Source organism: Falco biarmicus, chromosome 9 (assembly GCF_023638135.1).
Source record: "Falco biarmicus isolate bFalBia1 chromosome 9, bFalBia1.pri, whole genome shotgun sequence".
In the NCBI taxonomy this organism is placed as follows: Eukaryota; Metazoa; Chordata; class Aves; order Falconiformes; family Falconidae; genus Falco; species Falco biarmicus.
The window spans coordinates 32,850,602-32,875,520 of NC_079296.1; the positions used below are offsets into that span (position 1 = coordinate 32,850,602).

General features: G+C 40.4%; 1 protein-coding gene across 4 annotated transcripts; it reads left to right on the top strand.

The window, feature by feature from the left end:
- Positions 1-1,782: 1,782 nt before the first annotated feature.
- On the top strand, positions 1,783-24,388 carry ZFAND4 (zinc finger AN1-type containing 4). 4 transcript variants are annotated; one of them, XM_056351734.1, is made up of 10 exons: positions 1,783-1,908; positions 2,829-3,131; positions 10,499-10,574; positions 10,670-10,737; positions 11,287-11,473; positions 15,639-15,786; positions 16,574-17,755; positions 18,376-18,430; positions 21,254-21,371; positions 23,480-24,388. In XM_056351734.1, the coding sequence occupies exons 2-10, from the start codon at positions 2,948-2,950 to the stop codon at positions 23,613-23,615; spliced, it is 2,154 nt and encodes a 717-aa protein (XP_056207709.1). In that variant the 5' UTR covers positions 1,783-1,908; positions 2,829-2,947; the 3' UTR covers positions 23,616-24,388. The 4 variants fall into 4 exon arrangements, with proteins under 4 accessions (XP_056207709.1, XP_056207707.1, XP_056207710.1 ...); XM_056351732.1 differs by lacking the exon at positions 1,783-1,908 and adding an exon at positions 1,919-2,109; XM_056351735.1 differs by lacking the exon at positions 1,783-1,908 and adding an exon at positions 1,919-2,109 and having other exon boundaries at positions 21,257-21,371.
- The last annotated feature ends 531 nt before the right edge of the window (positions 24,389-24,919 follow it).

Genomic DNA, 24,919 nt, shown 5'->3' on the forward strand with positions numbered 1-24,919 from the left:
AGATTGCCCTTCTGGAACTGATGCCATTAACCGTACTTGATACCCAATGGTTGACACTTGCTGTCCTGCATGCATATAAGCAGAGCAAATGCATAAATGCAGAAGGATCAAATATTTCTTATTTTACCAGTAACTGCCTGCAATTCTGACTTTATTATAACAGCAGCACATCTGGTTTTATTGATGGACTACTTTATCTTCAACTCTGAAAACTGTTCTGCTCTCTGTGAATTTAAAGTATGTGCTTAGAGAGCTTCTTTGAGAGCAGTTCCTACTTTCACTGAAGCCCTTGTTCTGAGACATCTGCTCCAGTCTCTTGTTTCTCAAGTTGGATTTACTTCATCAGACACAGTAAATACTATAGCCAAAGCATCTAGCACTAATGGGGGTAAAGCAGAAGGAAAGGTTGGAAGGGATAAAGAAATACCATATATTGGTTTGTACTATAGGTGGGCTTGGCAATGATTCATGTTAAGTCGGGGGGTTAGCTGGGAGTAGCAGCTTGGAAAAGAATGTGGGAGCTATTTGCAAATGGGTGTCTACAGTGAGAGCACTTGCGCTTTATTTATAGGCATTACATCTGCTGCATATGCTTCATACGTGATTTGGACTGCTTCTTTACTCCTGTGCTTAGGAGGGCTTCAAAGACATCCTGGGAGAAAGAGGGAAAAATAGTGAATTCTATTTCTTTTCTGCATCCTCTTTTCTTCTTGGCCCTTCACGTTAATAACTTGTATTTAGCATTGCAAAGAGTGCTGTTCACAAGGTGAGAACCCTGGGGGCCAAAATCTCTTGAAGAAGAAAAAGGTCCTGCCTTGAACTGTTTCTTAAACTTTAATGTGAAAGCTAGGTAGAGAATAGCTCTTGACAGAAACTTGCACCGTGATGTGGATCAAAGCATTACACACACACACACCCCACCCCCGGCCAAGTCTTTCTGAGCTGGCACAGGGAGTGTCTCTTCCTCCTATTAAAATGTGTGGTCCTCAGAGTCCTGGTGACAGACCATGAATCCTGATCTTTTGGGGAGGGCTTGGTCTGAGTGGTAACTTCTTTAACTGAGTTTCGGGTTGTCTTTCTGCAAATTTAATAAACCACGGCTGTATTTCTGAGAAGGGGGCTGCTAGAGGCCCAATGTTACAGCGCACCGGCCTCACTTACCGCTCTGTCAGAGCACTCCTTTCCTGCTGTGTGCATGTGGAAAACCACGGCATTTGTCCTGAGCCTTCTGACTGGGCCTGAAACCTAACAGCTAGAGTCAGGGTAGGTCTTGCATAATTTAAAACCTAAATGGAAAGGAAAGCGGTTAATGTAATTAGCTAAGCTTGTTTTCTCTACTATTTTGCTGGAAGGCTGCGATGGCCTGAGGGAAACACTGCTCCCGGAGCCCGGCCTGGCCGCCTGACGCAGGGCCGGGCGCTGACCTTGAGGAGAGGCGCCCGAGAGCAGCGCTCCCCGCCCCCGGCCTGTCACCCGCCCGAGGGCACCGGCGCGGCCCGCCTCGCACTACGCCGGTGGGCGCCAGCACTCCCCAGCTGCCCCCTGGGCTGAGGTCGGGGGGTGAATGCTGGCTTCGCACGCCCTCCCTGAGGAGAAGCGAGCGGGAGCGCCGCCGCCCCCTCGGCCGCGGCGGGAGACCCCGGGCGCGCCCGGCCCCGGCCCGTGGGACTGCGCGTCCCAGGGGCCCCCGCGGGCGCGGCGGCGCGGGCCGGGGCCGTTGCATCCGGGTCCTTGCCCGCGCACGCGCTGCCGCTTGCGTCTTAATCACAACAAATGAGCGCGGCGCGGCCCGGGGGACGCCCGCCCCTGACGGCGCCGGGAGCAACGCCCCGTGCGGGAGCTGATTGGGAGAGCTGCCGGAGAACGGGCCCGGAGGAGGGCGCCTGGCGGGGCTGTTATAAAGGCTAGGTAGGCGCGGAGGCTGCTGGGGAGCGAGCGGCGGTGCGGGCGGCTCCCGGCTTCGGCCCCCACCCCGCCGCCGGCGGCTCCCCTCCCGTTCCATGAGGCCCGTTGGGGCCGGCGAGCCCCGGTGAGGTGTGGTGGGCGGCGCTGCACGGGGGGAAAGGAGCCGCGTCTCCCCATGAGCGGGCCTGGGCGGCGGCAGGTGAGGTGAGACCCTGCCCGCCCTCCTCCCGTCGCTCGGCGGTGCCCGGGCCCTTGGCAGCGCGGCTCCCTCGCGGCCCCTGCGGCCGGGGGACGGGGGCAGTGCCCTGGCTCCTGCTCTCCGCCGGCCTGAAGCGCGTCCCTGGAGGGAAGGGGGTGGTTCCCCCTGCCCCGGGGCGGGCTGGGGGCACGGCGGAACGGGCGGCGAGGCCCCGCGTCCTACCTGGGGTGTGCGGCCCGCCCCGGGGCGCGGTGGCGGCGAGGGGGTGGGCGGCTGCGCTCGCTCCTTTGTTTGCGGGCGCTCCGCTCCGCTGGCCTGGGTCCGGCCCGCCGCCGGCGCGGGGGGCGAAGCTGCCGTCTCCTGTGCCTTCCCCGAGCCCCGGCGAGTCCCTATTTTTGTGTCGTTCTGGAGGTTTTTCCCAGCTCTGACCCTCTCGAGAGCTCAGGCGCTGTCAGGACGCTTTGGGCATTAATATCGCGGGTCGGATCGTCATGTTGCTCGTGAAAACAAAATAAAGGTCGTAGGTAGGATCTGGAATGCTGATTGAAACTAGAGTCCCAAAACGATGATATTCCTAATACTGTTTGTGGTTATCTGTTGCACGATCTAGATAGTAATTTACTGCTTCTGAAGAGCTATTTTATTGTTAATCAAGAATAAATTGAAAATCTCTTTAACAGCTACGTTTACATGTCGTTAGAACTCTTGCTTGTTTGCTTTATAGGTGAAAAATCCCAAACATGAACAGCAATGCACCACACCTGTCCTCAGAGCTGACTTGGCTAGAAGTGGAATGTAGTTCCCTGACAGATCTTCTTACAAGGAAGTTCTAAATCCTTTGTAATGGCCAACAAGAAAGAGCCTCCTTTTTTCAATGAAGATAATATGGGACCGTTTCACTACAAGCTTCCTTTTTATGAAACTATGGAGCTCTTCATTGAAACCCTCACGGGAACGTGCTTTGAGCTGCGAGTTTCCCCCTTTGAAACAGTTATTTCTGTGAAAGCTAAGATACAAAGACTGGAAGGTACTGTTCTCTCCTATTTCAGCATCATCTGTATCACTTTAGAAAGAGTCTTGTTTTTCAAGTTATAATTGCTAAAATCAAAACAGATAATTTGAATGATTTGTTCAGTAATACGTTGATGAGCTAGGTGCTCAGTTTATGGCTTAGGTTTAATTGAAAGGTTTTCTGTTCTTTTTTTGTAAGTTCATGGCTTAGGCTTCACTGGAATTGGTATATTGTTGCTCTTCTTTTCTTTTCCTGTGTTTTCTTTTTTGGTATGTTGTTTTTAATATAAATCTTAAAAAGTCTACGTTAAATCATTAATTGTTTTGATACTATATGGTATATAGCATTTTTGGCATTGAAAGGGTTCTCAGACATAAGTTGTTTGTTAACTAGCAGGGTTATAAACTGAACCTTGTAGTATGTCTATATTGCAACTGTCTGAGCATACTTTAGGTGCTGTGGTTGTTGCTTCTTAGGTTAGTCTATGTTTATGATACTGCAGTCACAAGAGCAACTGCAGTGCAGGCAAATCCCAAAGGCAGCTTCAAGTTACTGATTTGAATTTTGTTTAGGTGAGTGATCTTTTTCTGGTAGAGGTCTGGCTGAGTGGTGCTTTGTCTTAAAGAGATGAACTTGGCACGTCTTGCAAAGTGAAAGCCTTCTTTAAGCTATGAGGCCAGTCCAGGTACTAATGCATGGAGAAAAGATGCAGGTTAGTCCCCTCTCATCCCCTTTCGCTCTACAATGAGAATGATCCTGCATGAAAGAACGTGATTTGAAATATGTCTTCTTTTCACTTGAAGGGAGTTAAAGAATGGTGTGGCTACAGAAGTTGAGAGTACCAGAGTTGCTAATTTTAAGAAAAGGGATTCCTCTCTTTGCCCACTACACTTGTACATGTTTTTCGTGCTTCTGTCTGTGTGGAACCCACCCTCTGAGAAATGTGATATGCATTAGACTTGAATGTTAATACTGTTCTCTTACGGAAATCTGCACTAATGGACAAGGGGAAAAAAAGTAGTTGGTACAAGTTTTAAACACCGGAGGATTGCAGCAATCAGGGTGACTTTTTGCTATTAAGATCACATAATAGAAGCTCTACCATGCCAATAAGTAGAGTTTACATCAGTGTAGCCACATTAGTGCAGCTATGTGGATATGCTTTTGTTTCCTGTGGATAGGGCTGTAAGTCACAAGTCAGAAAATGTGTTGAGATGGTTCTAGAGGCTAGAGGTGAAATAAGCAAAGGAAAGGGGTTTTCTTCTCCATGGTTGAATATTGGCGTAGAAGAGATGCAAGCAGATAGGTGATAAATGCCGAGAGTGAATTAAAAGGGAGCACAGGCAACAGAGTACAGGAAAAGGCAGGTTATCTGGACAGTATAGATGAAGTGAGCTTTAAAGGATGCTTGAAATGACCAGTAGGAGGATGTGAGGAATAGGAATTCAAATTTCTTGTAGTCCAAGCTGGGAGATTGTGAATAGACATATTGAGTTATACTTACACTTTATTATTGTAGGCTGGGTGTACCTAGCTTACAAAATGATAATAATTTATTAGAACAAAAGCTCAATAATAAAGTTATAATACTGTTTATTCTGAATTTTGTTCACATCTTGCTGTTCATAGGATGGTAAGATAATTAATAGCTTAGGTGCCTGCTGTATAGACATAATTATTAAGTAAATTCCATTAAAATATGGAAAATAAGGGTTCAATGGTGTTATCATTGAATTGCTAGAAGTCAGTTGAAGTACCTTCATACTCCAGAACAGAGTTAAAATATCAGTAATTTCCTGATTAATATGATTTGTGGGAGACAGATTGCAAACACATTGATTATGTGTGGAGAGGACAGATACACAATGGCAAATCAGTTTTATGTTGCATTTGGGGTTACTATTGCATGTGAAAAAATAACTTTTCAGTGACAAAGTTCCTGTTATAGAGCACAAGTTCAAATAATGAATCACCCAGGTGGAAGGAAAATCTTAATTTTGCTGTGATTTAGCATGGGAAGCTATTCCTGTTTCTGCTGCTACTTTTCACTTACTGTATCACGTCAACTTTCACAGGGTGTGAACCTCTGTCATTTAAGTTGCATGTAGTATTGGAGAATGCTTCCTGCACTGCTGGGAGACTGTATAGGGTCCCCGGTATGGGTATTGTCTCTGTGGTCTTAGTTGGGTATTGAGGATGATGGTATGTAAGCATACAAAAAGACAGGTTCTGGGACATTATCTGTGACCTAAGATCTCCCAGAAAAAAATAGAGGACCATATCAGGAATTAACAAATCTGTTCAAATGTCACCAATGCCTTTAACTGTAAGAGGCTAATAATAAGGCTGAATCAAGACAACCTGACCTTTGCCAACAACTGGAGTTATCAATAGCTGTAGACTGTTAGCGGTGTAATAGGAAAGGTTAATATGGATGGCATGTTAGGAATTTTGTATACTTCTGATACTGTTCGTCGTTCTTGGTGCCTGTTTAATGATCTGATACAGAAAGGGTTTGTTTAGACAGCTGTAGTAGACATTGGTACCTTACTAAGAAAGAGCTCCACATCTCCAGCTTTCTTTTTCCAGTTGGTTTTAGTCAGTAAAGAATATGGGTAAAAAATTTATTAATGGATTCCAACGCATCTGAAATCTCAGTGCAAGTCTCCTTGTAAATTGAAGTTAAAGCAGATATGATGTCTATTTGGATCAGATCCAGGCATTTGTCCTCAAATATTTTCCATGCAAAGCAGGCACGTGGTATCCAAAAATTTAGATTTGTTATGATGTTGACTTTGGAGCCACCGAGGGTAAATCCTTCTGGTCTGAGATTCATTGAGTGAGCCTTCTAAAATGGTACACAGGAGAAGAAATAGCTCTCTTTGTCTCTACTGGTGGCACAAAAGCTAGCATATGCACAGCCAGCGGCGTAGCTTAGTGTTGCCAGCAGTGCTACCTACTCCATTGGTTTTACTTGTTGATTATTTGTAGTTGAAAGCAGGATCATGTGTTGATCGATGTGGATAGGATGGTATCAGAGTTGCAAGGTGACATGAAAGACTGAAGTTTAACATGTGAATGGTACTTCAAAATAGCAGGATTTCATTGAAAGAGGAAGTAGCTTTTTCTTTTTTACCTGAAAAAAATCTATTCTTGCTTCCTCCGTTGCATGAATCTTTGTAGCTGCTAGGCCAGACAAAGTTTAGTATTCCTCATTTGGAAACACCAAGAAGGAACGTTCAGATAGTGTGCTCCTGGTAGTGGTTAAATGCTTTCATGTTAAAGCACCATAGGTAATACCTGTAAACATGTGTCTTCAGTAAGATGGGATTGAGTCTGAAGGGAGGAGGTGGGGTTTGGGATTTGGTGTTGGTGTGTCATTAATATCATGATTGTTATTATTATAATAATCATAGTTATCATTATTACTTATCTTGTGGGAATAAATTTGCATTCAACAGTATGGAGTGTTAAAGCCTTCATCTACGTAGCTAGCTTTAAAATAAAAGTCATGGTTTGTTCAGTGACTGCTTGAAATTTAATTTTATAATCTGGGTATTTGAAAACACTATCTTTTTGTATGATATTTAGGTTCTCTTGTTCTTGTATTATTGTGACGTAGAAAAACAACTGGCTTTCAGAGTACATCTTGAAATGCTTGTGTTCAGTGGGGAATGACAGATGCAACAATTTTGTTTTACATGTATGCACTCTCAATTCATCATGAGAGTTGTTATTTTTCTTTGGTCTTTTTGCTGTCATTGTTTTCCTGCCCATGTACAGCAGCTTCACCTTAAGCGAAAGGAACTGATTGAATATCAAGCACACTTCTGGTGTTGTAATTTCTTCCAATACTCTATGAATTCAGTGTGATCTTCATTACTACTTGCATTAGAGAAAGTAGCTATACTTCTGTCAGGATTGGAGTAACTAGATTGCACAAGTCTAACAAGTTTTTAACAGAACCAATCTTGCTTTTCTTCTGTCTACTAATTTCCCTCTGTCTCCTGTTTGCTTTGTCATTTGCCTGTTTACTGTGCTGATAGAGACTAAGAAGTTCATGAAGCTTTTTTTTTTTTAAGCTTATGCCTTGTCTGAATTGGGAAAACATTCCTGCAAATGCATGACTGTGCCCAGATCAGATGGTTAGAGCAGCATCTGGTAGGTGTAAATAAGGTCACCTTTGTCAGGAAATTTTGCAGATCTGCATTCAGTTACTGGTGACTTGCTGTTGTTACAGTCTTCTCTTTGTCAGTCCCTAGGGTAAAGAGTAGGTCAGTACTGACCACCGTTTACACTAATGTAGCTTACTGTCATGCAGATGAAAGCTGAGGAGTCCAACAGTTATGAAAGCGATCCTGCTGCTGTCATTTGTGAACCTTTGCACCTCCTACCTAGTGTGGCTGGTTGGTGGTTGGTTGTGGTTTTTGGGGTTTTTGTTGTGGGGTTTTTTTTGGAGGGGGAGGGTGGGGCGGGGGTGGGCAGAAAAGGCTGTCAGTGCAGCCTCTCTGTAAGCAGGAGCAAATAAGAAACTCCAGCAATTTCAACATTGGATGGAAGATAAGTATACTGTTTGAACTTTGGCTTTGAAATGTTTGTGGTGGTTTTAAATGTAATAACCTTCTACCTACAACATAAATCAAGTTTGTTCTGAAATCTATGGTTGGTCAAGTATGACCCAGAAAAAAACCCCACATCAGTTTCTCTGGTGAGCTTACTTAGCGTGCCAAAAAGAAGAGTAAAGGAGTGAAGCTTAAGAGTGTATCTGATACTCTATCCTGTCTCTGGAATTAGTGTACCTGCTTCTTTCCTTTCCTCCCCCCATTTTAGCAGGTCGGATTCTCAGTCCTTCTGCAGCCATTGCAGTAGACAGTGCAGACTCTTCTATCCTCCTGTAGCATCACCTGCCTAGCCGACTTCAAATTGAGCATTGAAATGTAGCTTATTACCCCACTTACCTCTCTTCTCAGTACTGATCTAGAGCAGACACGTGATACAGTCACTTGCTGGTAAGGGAGAGGGGATAGTGGATTGGTGTCTCACAGTTCTCATTATTGTTGCCAAATTTACATGCTGCTCCCATGTGCAAATGTCTCCTCAAGAAAACCTTACTGTAATCCAGGAAAGGGACAGCTGATGCATGTTTTCCTGAACCTGTAAAGCACATATTATTTCCTCAGTGTATAAATACAGAATTCTTAGAAAGTAGCATAAAAGGGAGTTAGTAATAAAGATTTGTCTGTTTCCCATTACAGAAGAGAATAGTCTTTTCATCAAAAATGTTGTCATTGTTAAATGAAGAAAAACATGTTTCACTGCAATACTACCGGTTAAAAGCCAGCCTTTTTAACAAATGCTCTCTCAGTTTATCAAAGTAATTGGAAATTGGTCCTTGGGGGCTGCTGAAACCATAACAAATGCAGACAGTAATGACTGTTTGTAATCAGAAGACTGCAAAACAACTCGGAGGAGAACTTCACTGTAGACTTGCTGGCTGTTGCCAGCTTGTTCTTGTTTTGCTTACACTGCAGATGTGAAACATAACCAATAGTCACTTATTAAATAGCTTGCAGTGTAGTAGTGATTATTTTAGTCTATGTATGTATAGTAACTATGTATAGTTAGTATGACCATATTCCCCTCATAAATGTCTTGTGAACTTCAGAGGATACAAGATTCGCGTTAAATGCTATCCAAGTGAAGTAGAATTGTGTTGGTCATTCATAAAAGAGATCTAGATGTGAGCTGTGGTGGGAAAAGGAAATTGTCATCTTCTCTAAAGCTTAATAACAGTGACAGCTCCTCCGAAGTGCACTCTCCTTCATGGGCATGTCCACTCAGTGCACCTCCTACTTGTCACTTGAATCTGCTTGGACTTTTACCAGACCCTGGTCCCTTTTTCTTCCTTGCTGGTGATGGGTGCTGGTAGCTTTGTGCCCTTCCTACAGCTAGGAAGGGCCTTAACCAACCTTTTGCCACAGCTTACTAAGCAGTCTTGCAAGCCTTAGGAAGACTGATCTTTGTTTTCCCCTCTTGCCAGATGTATTTTGGGAAGTCTTACTGTTTAGCATTGCTACATGCATCTCCTTTTAAGTATCTGAGCATGCAATGAATAAAAATGTTAAGTTTATTTTAATGTAACCTTTTAGAAACTGTATTTATAGCTTTTGCTGCTTAGTCTGAGGAGTGGTGTTTAGACCTTCTTGAAAAGTAGTTCTTGGCCTCTATAGATCTTCATTTGAATCAGTTTGTCAGGAATGCACAGTGAGATCTTAACGGCCTGGATTTCACTACTTACAAACTGAAAATCAGCACCTCTTTTTGATGCTGAAGGGAAGATACTTTTTTTTTTTTTTTACCTCAGCTATTCATCTTCCTATTAGCCTTGATGTTTTTTAACCTTTTTTTTTTTTGGATGATGATCAGAGATGTTGCATCCTTTTATAATTGCCCTGGTTTGTATTCTTTCCAAAATTTGGAAAATGGCAGCATTCTAGTAAAAATGTGTGAAGACCACAGGTTGTACCACGTTATGCTCTTTAATGTGTGTTACATTTGTATCTAAAAGAGTGGACTATGCAGGCAGAAAGAAACAAAATTAATAGGTTTGTAGAATATGGATTTTTAATATGGAACAAATATTCAGTATGCTTACTTATAACAAAAAATAGCCAAATCTGAAACTGAACTTGAGTTGAAAGTTAGTATTACTAGATATAATTAATAAAACATCCTGGTGGCCTAAAAGAACACCCACAACAAAATAGAAGTGTTTGTAGCATGAAGTTTGACTAATTGCTATGGTGCTATACTGTACATGTGAACTTTCACGTTCCAAACCAAGCAATGATAAAATAACATTTACAGTTGTCACCACTGTAATAGAGCTGCTACCAGTTACGTTAATGTGATCTTGTCTTTAACGCAGAATATCAGCCTGTGATTAAATTATTCAGCAATTCTGTAGTTGGAGGTTTTTATCCTGATTTTCCTGTCACTAGACATAAAGCTCTGAGGTACAGGTAACAAGAGAAAAACCTCCCTTATCTGATGACTAGAAAAGAACAAGTATTCAATAAACTTCAAGCAAGTGAATACTTTTACAGACCCCTTGTTGAGCCAAAAGATCAAACTTTGTGTGTTGAGCCCAAGCCTGCTGAAAATGTTATGTTTGTTCTTAACTATTTGGGAGGTTAGATATCATGACTGAAGGTTGCTCAAGTGCCAGTCCTTGTCTTCCTTCTTCTGTTCTTTCCCTTGTGAATCTACTTCATTGCCTCTCCTCCATTAGCCCCACATTCTTCAAGAAGCAAAACTCCTCAAAAGCCCTCCCACCAACTCCAATTTTAATAGTTGTTTTTTTGTTTGTTTGTCTTGCTTAGGTATTCCTGTCTCTCAGCAGCATTTAATTTGGAATAATACAGAACTGAAGGATGACTATTGTTTGAATGATTATAAGTAAGTATAGAACAAAATTGCAATTAATGTTTCTAAGTGATTGTTAGGTTAAGCAATAGAAAATGCTACAAAAATGTATTTGTTGTTATTTACAGCATTTCAGAAGGCTGCACTCTGAAGTTAGTTCTGGCGATGCGAGGTGGACCTATTAACACTAGAAGAGGTAAGTGTTAACTGAGTTAAAAATAGTGGGTTTCATGCAACATCTTATAACTGAGAACAGCTTCTCTTAACTAAGTATTTTAGATGAGCAGACTTCAATTCCAAATTAATTGAAAAAATACTTAACAAAAGCGCAGGGATTTTTTTCCATCTTCTCTTCCTTAGCATACCAATACACCATCTTCTTCATTTTGTTTAGCCTTAGTTTAACAAGTATGTTTGTATGTATGGAATCATCAAGTCTTAAAATCGGCAATTCTTCACCTGCAGTAAAAATGATACTGTAATGTCATTATACAAATAGTTTTTCAAATCTGGTTAGTAAGAATCAGGCATTGGTTCAGTCTGATGATAAACTTGGCTATGTGGATCATCTATAGAGGCATGAAAATGGGAAATTCCCTTGATAATTTCCAATTGGAAAAACGTCAGCATATCTTCTAGGTTGGAAGTTCCCATTGTAAACCGAGCTGAACTCTCAAAGGTGATCAAAACAATAATGATAATAATAATTTGGTTTTACTTATTTTTCTCTTTGTAAAAACACAAGTTCCTGTGGAAGACCCGATCAGGGAAATGGCTGAATACATGGAACCCACTAGAGATGAGATATGGGAGAAAGGGCCATCCAACAAACAAGTTACCTTTTTAGTGTATCGAGAAGGAGATCAGTTGAATTTCTTCCGTGTGGTAGACCGGGGAGATGGCACTTTAACACCATTATCTGAATCTTTGAGGTAAAGTTGGTTTTAACCTTTATATTATTCTTCAAAAGGGGGATGTTTACAATTTTCAGCTTAATTTGTTGACTTTATCAAAAGAATATCTGGGAATATACCTGGAATATTGCAAGAATTTTCTCTAAGGGCTACTAAAATGCTGTAACTACATGGCCGAACAGCCCAGTAATACTTAATGGCCAGTGCTCATGCTGATGGTCATCTACTGCCATGTGTGTCAATAGAGTGAGATAAAGCTGACCATGTGCTTAAAGCAATTCTCAGCATTCCAGCCCTTTCTAAAAGGGAATGTTTCACAGGAGAGACAATTTGGCAATAAAGGTATCAAAAACTTTTGAGTACTTTCTCTTCCATTTTAAGGCATTTCTTTAGTTTTATAAAATATTTCTCTGCTCACCGCATACACTTTCTTTTTTGTATGGATATGACTTGACCAAATGGTTAGTGAGGAAGATAGGAGGTTGGCAGTGCAAAATCCTGGGAGGGTTTGTCTGAAGTTTCAGAGAAACTGCGGGGGGGGGGGGGGCAGGGTTAGGGTTGTTTTGTTTCTTTTATTTTGGTGTTGGTTTCAGGTTTTTTTTTTTTCTTTGAGGGGGGGTGGTGGTGGCGTGTGTGACATTTTTGGGTTTTTTTTATATATATACTGAAATAATTACCAATAGAGCTAGCCTTTGGACATAATTAAGCCTCAAATTGGCTACTGTTGAGTTAACCAAACTTGTCTCAATCACTATTACAGAATCAAAGTACTGTTATGATCAGAAAGGCACATATGTCACTTAGTAAACAGATTAGTAGTCTTTTTTCCTAAAGCTATCAGAGTTTATGTCTATTAAAATTACTAGGTTTTGCAGCTTTTGGATAGGTTTTTTCATCTCGTGAAGAACTCTGTCTTCGTACAACAGTAAGGAAGGTAGTCCCTGTTCTGGGGACTGTCTGCATTTTCCTCCAAGGCTAAGGCCTGCACTGTTGTTAAGTAATGATTCTTGTTACTGTTTGCAAAGTGAAAGCAAGAGCTTTGTACTGGGTTTATATTTGGTGTGCTTATATTCAGAATATTACTCTTAGAAACTTTTATAGGAGATCTTAGAAACTACAGGCTGAATGAAATGTGAAGGTTGAATTCCCACATTGTTACACAGAGTAGAAAGAGCTAGTGTTTGATGTACAATTACTAGAGGGAAAGAAGAGGAAAGATACAAATATTTCAGATCTGTGATCTTCTCTTTCAGCCCGTGCACTCTTTTTCAGTAAATAGCCACATATGGTATTGTGTAGATTTGAAATGGGTAAAAACCACTGTCACCAGAACTGTGAACCTTGCTGCTGCGTTGGGCTACATACACTTGTGGAAAGAGGAGCATACAGGTGTAATTCCTGTTTTCACTGATAACCTGCTTGCCTGTTCCCAAATTGTTCTCTTCTATGTTTTGACTCCAAAAACATCCAAACCAATCGAAAGAGCTAGGGCTGCGGATGCTATACTGTGAGTTGACACAAGGAGTTGTCAGAAGGAGCTTGAACTTTCATTTTTCAGTGTTAAGGGTCTCTCCAGTATCTGCCTGTCTGTTCAAATTCTTGTGTGCTTGTGATGACTTTTTTTTCGCCTCCCATTTAAAACTAGTATGGACAATTGTCTGAAATTCTTAGTACTTCTTGATTAGGTAATCCTAGTGTATAGACTAAATAATAATTTACTTGAGATTGGCTAAATGTAGCAAATCAGAAGAGTAAACTATTCTTCTGGTTCTTGCAAGACATCTTGGTAAGCCTTTCAAAGCACAATAGCATGTATAAAAGTCAAACACATTATGCTTAAGAAATATGCTGTCACTGGTCAAATGATCCAGTTAGGTTGAAAGCCACCTGAATTGAAAACATCCAGCTTGCGTTGTTTCTCTTCCTCTGTGCTTTCTATGGGAGTTCATTTATTAGCTTTTCTACTAAGGCAGACGGTAATTTGGGCAAGGGGTCCTAATTTTTTAATTTGTTGTTATGGCAAGGTCAGACTTCGTGGGAAATGGAAAAAGTAGCAAAGGGAGGAGAGAATAGAAACAAATCAGACCATTTTATCTTTGTAAAGGAAGATTGTGAATCACTCTGAATACTAGTGTTTTCCACACTGACAGATGTGTTTGTACGTGTGGGTATACTGGTGACTGAGCATTTTGAGGCAGTTGTTTATCAGCTTTTCTCACATTGCTTATGTGTGGAGCAGACTTTAGTGACTGCAGTTTAGAAAGGAGACACTGGTTTGCGTTTGTTTTGTAGTTCTCCAGATAATTTTATTTATCTGTGGTTAAGTTAATGGTTAAAGCTTGACAAGGTGTAAATACATACAATGTTTATTGTCTCTGGATTAAAAGAAACCTGTGCTAGAGGACTGGCAGGCACCGAAGTCAAAAAAGCCAGCTATTGATCATTGTTGAGACATGCATTTACCAGCAAGATCTCGGGAATGTTGACAGCTATGGACAAAGTCAGTTTGGAATTTATGCATTGGAAAATGGGCTAAAAGTACCACCAAGAACAAAGCTTCCTATCTAACTTTGATATTTTTTTTATTTATAATAATATATTTTTATATTTATGCATATGCATTTAGAATTTATTTCTAAATAATAATAAAAACAAACTTTTGTTACTACTTAAAGTTTTTTTTGCTTCTATTTACCCAGAAAATGCAAGAGAAAGGGTCATAATTATTTTTACATCAAAAAAAAAAACTTAAAAAAAAAACCCCAAAACCACTAACGAAGCATGTGAGACACATCTCTATCCTTGAAGGAAAGGAAGTTCAAAGAGTTGTTTTGAGTTGGTGACTTAAGTCTTTGCAGAGTTAAAATTCTGAAATTATTCTCTAGTGTTGAGTCCTCACTAGGAGAGGTATGTAATATATATGCGAACTGTCCCCATATGTAGTTGTTCGGTTTTTCGTAAGAAATGAGTCGACTGTTTTGCTGACTCTTGCTTTGACTTTGCTGATATCTTGCTCTTAAAGATATGTCTCCCAGCTGTGCTGCCTTTGGAATTTTGCTACATTTTAGGAAATAATTTGGAGGGTCAGTGCAAACATACTGGCTCTTGACTAAGAGCAGCAGAATATTTCCAAGAATCAGGTAAGATGGCAGCTCTAATTCATCAATTTTTATTATTTTTTTTGGTGCTGACTTCCTCATGACCTTTAGTTCTTCCTTGGCCTCTTTTCGAGAGTAGGAACTTTAGTCAGATCTACCAAGACATTTGTACAAACACACGGAAACTGCATGATTGTCAATTTCTAGATGCTGCCAGTCTAATGGAAGAATTAAAACACTCTTTAAAATGTACTATATACAGTGTTGAAAATGCATGAGTTTGTAATGAATTAAATACTCCTAATGGTTCTTTATTTCTCTTTCACATGTTGGATATGTGTTAGTGATTAATACTTCATTGCTTCATAGGAAAAACAAGTCAGATGCTGACTTCAAAACATTGAGGTTCAGTTTCTGTTAGAATACAGAATGGAAAAATGCAACGTGATGCTATGAATTTCCAGTGACTACCGAGCTAAAATATTTTGTCTTGGGACTAGCAATTCTAATCTGTTTTGTTTTTTTCCACATGTGAGACTCTTTGGAAACTTAAACTGATCTTTTTTTTTTTTTTTTTTTTTTATTATTTTGAAAAGGAGAAATAGACTATCATATCCACATGGGTGACCCCTCCATTTCCATTTATGGTGAGAACACCCCTCAGGATGGATAGAAATTTGGACTTTCCTTCCATGCCACTGTCTGGTTAATTGGAAAACTGCTCAGCTTCTTGTCTGAGTCACACAGTTAACAGCTTTGGCCATACCTTCAGGAGACATTTGTGGAACTGGATAACCCCTCAGTGGGGAAAATATATAGTGAGTGTGAACCAATGTATATGGTATAACCACTTCCCAGAAGTGTGGCTGTGTTCTGATTTCACCATCGTCACTCTGCGTAAGCATCTTGTAAGGAATGCTTATGTACTAAAATAAATGTATTTGAAATGTCTGCATACAGTTTTACATAATGCTTTGTCAACAGATAACTACAGATATGACTTTCTAGTTGTGAGAATAGTCTACATAGAAAACATAATTAAATTACTTGATTAGAGGGTGAATACAAACTTTTTTTATTTTCAGTGGTGGTTCAGTTTATAATTTATACGCTGATGATGAAGATGAGACAGAGGCATCACCTTCTGGCCAACAGATTATAGAGAATTCAATTACTATGAATAAAATGAAACTGCTCAAAGCAAAGATGGAGAACATGAATCTGAGTAAAAAGGTGAAGTTGTAATTTCAGTTTTCCTGTCATAATGCAGCTTGCATTTTCCTAGTGCTGACTTTTCTAAAAATCAGGTCAGATACTTTGCTGTTTTGGGAAGTGAAGTGATCAAGGGTAGATGATTTCTTATCTGTTGATCAAGTAAATGCTACTGTATAAATGTTTTGCTGTGTGGCACTGGCTTTACTTGGATCTACCTGTCCACATTCAAGGAATTCACTGATGGTCCTGGATTTATTTGGGTGGAGGTTTTGGGGTTTCTTTTTTCTCCCAATACTTTAAGTAGCATTGTTCCACAGTACTGCTGTGGTAAAAATCAGTGTTTCTCTTAAATGAAACTTCATTAGAAATACTGTAACTGAAGAGCCTATGAAGTTAAATATGAAAATAAGATTACCTGGAAGAGAAAATGTTACATTGGTGTTTATGTCTGTCTAGGTTACCTAGATGTAAAATGGAGAAGATAGGCTTTCTTTCATTGTTTGTCTTTTTTGAGACCCTAAGCTTTTCTCAGTAACTTTGGCATTCTGACTTCCCTTTTTTATTCCTCTGACGTGGCCCATTTACTAAAAAGCCTTTTCTGATTATACTACTTGATTTGGTTACTCAGATGTTGGGGTGAAGTCTTGGTGGCTAGTAAAAGATGAGGCATTGGAAAGAGTGATTTGGTCCGTTCTGGCCTTTTGCTATTTGAGTTCCTAGAAATATGATCTTGGTCAGGTCTTTGAATGCAACTGTACTTCAAATACTAACTGTTGTTGTATGTGGGTTTTGGTTTTTTTAATAGCCTAAGAAAACTGTCAAGGTGAAACCTCGTCCTCCGATGACTCCTCGACCATCTAGTGGCTCAGTGGCTGCTGCTCGTCACCGGTTTTTAAGAGTGCTCCCCCATATTGGACAGTCCTGCCTACCTCCTCCTGGGAATTCATATCACTCAGAGTCCTCCCAAAATGCACTTTCAGCACTGGCTACTTTGGCCACTGCTGGTAGAACAATGCCATCTACAACTAATGACTTTCTTAAGGAAGACGACACTTGGCAGAGCAACTCTTGGTCTCAGTCAGTTAGTAGCATCAGATTACCACCGAAAATATCTCGTGTTGAACTAGAAAATGCAAAGCTGCCTACAAATAATATTCTGACTCCTGTTTCATCTCTGCCTGTAAATTCAGAAAAAGCATCTGAAAATGTGACCCCAGCAAGTGAGGAGGATGCTGTTTTGTTTCCAAATATAACCAATGTAGAACTGTATGGAGCAGAAGAAAAACTTCTACCTGAAACAGATGCTTTTGCTTTGTTAACAGAAGCAAGTACCACTGAGCAGTGTAGTGAGATATATGATATAGGGAGGGTGAACCCAGAACTTGAACTGTCTGATGGAGATGAAGAATCTAAGGTTGTAGAGCAGCATGGAAAACCTATTGGCAAAGTGCTGAGCACTGCTGCAATGGGGGCTGGTCTTCTCAGTACTCGTGAATTAAGTCCTCAGAAAAATCTGCTTTTGTCACCTCTTCGGTATTCAGCGCAAGTGGCGCGTCACAGTTCTCTGAAACCACAGGCGCAATCCAAATGCTTTGAGGCTGGCAACTTGAGATCTACAGCCTCCCCAAACATGCTTCGGTCATTGGAAGTCCATAGTATAGCAGACTCCTCTTTTTCTAGGACTACTAGATTTTGTAGTGTGAAAGTAGAGTCACTTGGCAAAAGACCTGATGTAATTTCAAAAGCAGATGCTAGGGACATCACAGATGTGGCTAACAAGGCATCCAAAGAACCTGTGAGTTCTGTAAGTAACCTAGGATTTCTGGCTTCGCTGGCCCGAAGTGCAAATAGGGAAAGTTTACAGAGTTCCTGTGGGACAGGCAGGTTTCGGACTTCTGGTGTTGCACTACCTACAAACCTGCAGCATTTTCAGGAAGAAAGCTTTAGGAAAACAGCTCCTCCAAATGAAGCTGCTGAATATATTCTAGTGAGTACTAATGCTTCCAAAGAAATTGTAGTTTTCCTGTCTTTTCTGGTACTGACATTGAAAACTGTACTTTCACGCGTGTGTCCATGTGTCTTTTCAGGGAAGACACATGGGGAGGGGGAGGTGTACTTAAATTCCTGTTAGTCTTGAACTGTTTCCTGAATTCCTGTTGGTATCTTAACTGTCTGTCTATCTGGATGGGTCCTAGAAGTAATTTTTCATAAAAATTGAAGTGGTTGTTTGTTCACAGCTAAAATTATTAGTTATTATAATAATAGAATTATGTGTGTCTGTGCTTGAAGGGTCATCTGACTTCTGCTGCTGCTCACTAGTTTCATTTATTCCAAAGTCTGCCTTGTGACTGGCACCATATGTGCCTAGCTTCAGGTCTCTAATGTAGTTAGTTGTTTTAGTACATTGTGAAGTATGGAGAGACTATTAAATAGTCATTTTGAATAAGGCTTTATATTGCAGAATTACAAACTTGTGTACAGAAGTCATCCTGGGCTCTTTGTAGGTATGCTGATCGATTTCAAATAAGCTGATACCAGACTGCCTAACTTTCTCATTTAACTTCATCTGCTAGTAATTTCCTTGTGGAAATTTTTTTTTTTTTTTAGTCTGCGCATGGGCTTGGAATGAATGGAAGTATTGCAGCTGTAGGGAAGAGAGCAGGTAAGTAATGGACTTAAATAATAATTGAAGATGACTTTTTAATCTTTCTGATATATCACATATGTGGAGGACAAGAATCATTTATCTTTGTAAGGCATATGGCTTTCAAAGTTCTTGCTGTATTACACTTCTGTAACAGGATATAAATTTTAAAGCAATTCTTTAACTTACAGATCTCATCCAGATCTTGGGTAGACACAACTGTGACTTTCTTAGCTTTTTTTAATACTTAATGAATCCTGCATGTCATCTGTAGACATAAACATGATGTTCTGCTCTGAAGTTTTCAAAAGGTCGGTTCTGTGAATAGTTCTGAGTCTGCTAAAATCAGAGCCGAATTTATTGGTAGCATAGTCTTTAGAACTACAGCCTGAGTCAGAGGGATTTAGCAAAAGAAAAATGGGGAGGAAGCAGCAAGGGCATGGATGCTGAAGATTACTGATATAGTGCAGATTTTTCTCTTTTGTGGTGGGCGTCATTCTTTCTACCCTAGTCTTGGTAACTGTGGAGTGCTTAATCACAGAATTGTAGAATAGAATTACAGAATTGTTTAGGCTGGAAAAGACCTTTATAATCACCAGGTCCAACTGTTAAGCCAGCACTGCCAAGCCCACCACTAAACCACGTCCCTAAGCACCACATCTACACGTCCTTTACCTCCAGGGGTGGTGACTCAGCCATCTTCCTGGGCAGCCTATTCCAATGCTTGACAACTTTTTCAGTGAAGAAATTTTTCCTAGTATCAGATCTAATCCTCCCCTGCCACAGCTTAAGGCCATTTCCTCTTGTCCTATCGCTTGTTACTTGGGAGAAGAGACCAACACCTACCTCACTACAACCTCTTTTCAGGTAGCTGTAGAGAGCAATAAGGTCTCCCTGAGCCTCCTTTTCTCCAAACTAAACAATCCCTGTTCCCTCGGCCACTTCTCATAAGACTCGTTCTCTAGACCGTTCGCCAACTTCAGTGCTCTTTGGGCACACTGCAGTGCCTCTGTCCCTCTTGAAGTGAGCGGCCCAAAACTGAACACCATGTTCGAGGTGCAGCTTCGCCAGTGCTGACATCTTAATGCTTGACGTCTACTGAAAATGGATGTGTTGTGCCTTAATATTAATTTCTTATGTGATTAATTCTCTTGGGGGAAGTGTAACTGTCTAGTACTTTTAAAACTCCTAAGACAGTGAGCTAAAGATTTTCAGCACAATTAACTGTTCTTCTTCACATCTTTGACTTGCAGCTTGCATGCTTTCTTTTCTTTCTATATGACCTTAGGAAAATAGAGTAAGGCATGTATTCCAGGATTCTAAGACCTAGGCATAGAGAATGAGCTAGAAGATCTGCAAATAGCAGTTGCAACAGGAAGACTGATGTGATGATGGGGGAGCAAAAGCTGCTAAAATAGTGGATTGTGCCTTTGTTTCACAGCTGGGGGTGCAGCTGTTAATTGGCAGTCAGTTAATAAACAGGTCTGTCCCTACCTACTCCGTGGTAAGAGGTGATACCCTAGTAGCCATGTCTGCATGATGGGTAAGCCTGCTAACATCTGCGTCATTTTGGATAGAACTATGAAGAAGACACTCCTCTGGTATTTTCAAAAAGGTTCTAGACAGGAGAAAGGCAAAGTTGGTGTTGTCATATCATGCAGGCTCTTGAGAAGAGAAGTGGCTGGTAATGATCTGTTGTATAACTGGCCAAAGGACAGATTCATGTAATTGCTGTAGAGGCTGTGAGTGTGGTGACAGAACTATTGTTTTTTCTGGTTAAGTATGGTCTGCGGGTGGGGGGGCTGTCTTCAAGCCCTGTCTGTTTCACCAGCTGGGCTGACTGATGCTTCCGAGATAGCATGCTTTTAAATGATGGAATTGGTAGCATAGACAAGTAAACATCTGGAAGTTTTGGTGCTAGATAGCAGTGGGATAGCTGGTTGGTAGCGATGACTGCAATGTGTGGTGACTGCCTGGTGTTCCTATTGAATGTAGCCTGCTGTATCTCAGTTGAGAAACGAGTGTTGGGATTAAAGGTGCGCTCGACAAAAAGTACTTCTGAACTCATGAGGTCTCTTTTTGGGATCATCCTGACACTAGCGGCAGAAACAAAGAATGTTTGAGAGGATGCGTTGCATGCTTTCATTGTCCTAGCGTATGGTAAACGTGAATAAGCAAGTTGGGAACTAAGAGGTTGCTTCTACAGAGGGAAGGTGCCTTTTCTTTACATGCTTTTCAGTTAATAAAGCAGCCATCAAGAATTATAGGGCAAGTGGTTAAAGTACATTTTTAAGTACAGAAATTTTACAAACATCTGCAAAGTGCCTTATGAAACCATACAGCTAAATAGAGGCCTGTAGTCTTAGTAATGTACTTTTGGTGATATACCATAATTATAAGAAGATTTTAAGATGTTGCAGTATTTATTTGGCAAATGAGTTACATGCTAGGTACTTGAATGCCCAGTTGATTCTTTGGAAAGCTACTGTGTGCAGTGATTTCCTAATCACATTGTGTTTCCACTTTGCATTTGGGAAGACAGTTAGATGTGTTCCTTGATTTCTTCTGTAAGTTCTTGCTTATGTGAACTTTCAACAGGTGTTAAAAATAATGGGTCTAAGTCCCGCATTGTGCTGCCTCTTCTAGAGGTGTTCATAGGCTTGAGGTGTTTTCTGGTTTGGCTTTTGGGTTTTTTTCCTCCCTGTTTAGGCTTTGGGGTTCCCACCTGAAGTATCCCAAGAAATGCAAATGAAGCTGGGTTTCAAAAGATAACATTGAACTAGTTTGTGATCGGGAATAAATAAAAATAAAATTTCTTTGCTGTCTTTCTACCTCTGAAAGCAGGTGAAGCAACCCATCTTCCACCTGTGAATGGCTCAGTTCAAGCAAAAAAGAAAATTGCAAAGCATTGCTTTCTTTGTGGCAAGAAAACTGGATTGGCAACCAGCTATGAGTGCAGGTAGGCCGACCGTATAACCAGCTGTTGTTTAAAACTGATAGCTGGGTTAACCAAAAGATTTTCTATGGTACATGGTATTGCTTAAGCACAGCAAATCAAAAGTCAACCCTTACAAAAGTTGCAGTTCTCAATTCAGCAAAACTCCGGAAATTTCAGGAATGTAGTACCTGTTCTGCTGTTGAGGTATATGTTCTTCCAGGAAAATCAAGAAATGCAAGGTATAAGAATGCAAAATATCAGGAAATATTACCAAAAAAATTATATTTTAATCTTGTGTGGGGAGAACTTGCTACAGATTCATGTTCTGCAAAGTTTCTTGACGATAATTACATCATTAACAACTCAAGGAAAAACTGGTTTTGTTAGTTTTCAGAGTATCTCCCTTAGATTTGGCTCTATTGCAAGACATCGGCACAGTTTGTGAATTTGTATGAGTTTATATTTGACAACTTTTTGATTTTTATGTGTGTTCTGTTTCTTGTGAGACTTCGGTCACCTTTGATCATCTAGAGCGTCTCAAAAGCAAAATACCAGAGTGGTGTCCCCCAAATCATGACTTGCAGACAGCACAGTGACACCTGGTACTTAGTAGTGATCGCTGGAAACTTAAAAACAAAACCAACAAAAAAACCCCACCAACAACAAAAAAAACCCCTGCTTTCTCTGTTGATCTTGGTTCTTGAAGTAGTTTCCCACAAGATACTCATTTCTCGGTATCATTTCCCATGAGCCAGCCAAGGTTGGGAACTGCTGCGCTTTGAGTGCTACATTTGAAGCTGATCTTGGTTTATGCCAATCACAACAAAAAGAATAAGACTTCTGCCATTGGGAAATTGTGTTGGAGAGTTTCAGGATGAGGAACTGCCTTCTTACTGACTCTTCAGTCACTGATTTTGAAACAGTTTTGGACCCTGAACACTTTCTGGCTAAGCAAATAGCTGCAAGCTCTTCTAGAAGTAACTAAGCAGCTTGCTCAAGGTTGAAAGTGAAGCACAGAAAAAGGGGGTAAAATCGCACATCTCCAAGAATAGCATTCCTTCTAGCTGTAAAGGGAGGAATCATATGACCTTTTACTAGAATGGAATATAAACCAAATAGAGAATACAGTTGTAGGAAGGAACTGGTGATTACAGGAACAAGAACGAAAAAAAAAAATTATTACCAGGCACGAAAAGCCTCAGGAACAGCTGCAGAGTTTGTTCCAAACCCAGATAGATACATAAATGGAGCATTATAGTCTAATGGTGAGACAGTAAGTTGGATGAGTAATGCTTAATCCATTTCAGGAGAATTCTAATTTTGAATGTTGTCGTCGTTTTACTGTCAAGAAGCAACTTTATCAAATAATCAGTCAACAGGACACTAGTAGCAGTCTCCATCTAAAGCACTTGTCCAGATCAGATACAATATCCAGAGTATGCTTCTCTCCTGTTATGAGTCTCAGCTGCTGAGCTGTCAAGTTTGAACGCAAAAATCATAACCTTAACTCATGAAAATTGCAACTGATACATGCAAGATGCGCCCTTCTCCAGTCACATAGAAAGTAGTTTTCCCTATAGTTAGTCTGTCTGATGTCTTTACAGCTGACTAAATCTGCATTTATTAATCTCAGATGACTAATTTGAGCTTATGCCAGGTAGTCTGTGCTGAACTATTTCATCATCTGTTTTGATGGTCTGAATGATGTGGTGGTTTTGAATTGAAATGCATTATGTGGATTTTGCCCAATGCCATTATTTTAGTTCCATGGTTTTGTCCTCTGAATTCTATCAGCTGATGTTGTGTGAGATCTTTAAAAAGAAATAAAATAAATCAAAGACCAGTAATTCTTAATCTATAAGATCCTGTGTGATCCTTGCTAGCTGGTTCCAGGAGTACTATCTTGCTTAATTTCCCAGCTGAAGAGACTGTTGGGTCAAAGCTGCAACATTCAGTTACAAAAATGTCAATTTGATTACTTCACCAGTTAATGTTATCAGTCAAGGATGGTTAGAATCCAGGCAGTTATGTCAAATAAACAAGACGTGATTAAGCCAAAGGGCTCCCAGCATGTCAGAGAGTTAAAAGCTTCTAAAAGCTTGTAACTTCTAATATTCTTGATTCTTCAGATGTGGAAACAACTTCTGTGCAACGCACCGCTATGCAGAGACTCACACCTGCACCTACGACTATAAGAGTGCAGGGCGAAGGTATTTGCAGGAGACCAATCCCGTCGTTAGTGCACCAAAGCTTCCCAAAATCTAACATGGTTGTGCTGCATGTGGCTGTTCTGCCATTGAAGAATTGTATCACATTGAGAGAAGCACTTGCTTAAACTGCATAATTTTGCCATGCTCTATATTTAAAGATTTGCCAAGTAACAAAAGCACATGAGGATGCATCCTATCGAAGAATGATGTGAACACTACTGCAGTTAAAGCTTTTCTTCTTTAGTGAATGAAAAGTTAAAGATAGTTTTTAAAAACTTACGTTATTGATTTAACTGTTACTGCACGTCTTGTGTTGTGTTTTATATTTGGAAAAGCTATTTCACTAGACAAGTCTTTAAAAGATGCACTTTACTAACTTTATTTACTGTATAACCAGACTTGAGGGGGTGTCGTAATGAGGGTGTCATGTAATGTCTTCTGTACTCTTGCGTTTTTTGTCCATTGCGTGGTATGTTCTAAGTTATTTCACTAGAAAGATCCTTCTCCCTGTCCTTTCTTCAAACAGCCTATTTTGAGATTAAGGGGGTAGTGTGTTCCACGCCTCTGTTCCATTCAGATTGGTATTCATACACTGTGTACCCATTCTGAAAATTACATATTGTGTTAATCACATTTTCTTAAAATAATACTGTTTATATGACAAGTTTGTTTTTAAATAGAAAATTCCCCCTTTGTTGCCATTAAATATAAGGAACAACTTATTTTAACTTTTCTTGAAATCCTAGATTTTTTTAAGACTTCACAACTTGGTTTGTTAAGATGTTGAATGCTGTTACTGGAAGAAATTCTAATAAATATTAAATTTTATTCTGGTTTATGCTCTTGTAAATGCACAAAATCTCTTCATATTTTGCAGCATGCTCTTAAATTAAAACTTGGGCGTTGTTATTGGGGGGTGGCTTGTTGGTGGGTTTTGTTTTTAAGAAGCACCGATTCACCTGTTCCTCCTGAAATTGGTGGGAAAACTCCTACCAGCTTCATTAGGAGCAGTGTGACCAACGCTGTGTGCTTTAAATAAGCCTTCTGAGGTCTTACAGATGTACTAGCAAAGGCAGATGGGTGTTCAATGAATGGCATATATTAACCTGCAGCCTTTCTCCCCTCCAGCTCGTACTGTACAAAGGCAGTTCAGTAATTTTGAGACGCCTCTCATGAGTGTGCAGCTACTGCAGAAAGTGATGTTGGAGGAATACACCTAATGAAGGCCTTTGTTTTTTCATTCACTTGGTGTGTCTGAAATCTGTTTATAGGCTTATGTTGCTTGAGGTGTTCTAGTATAAACAGATTAATAAAATCCTACATCAGACCACCAAAACAGCAAAAAAACCAAACCCTCCA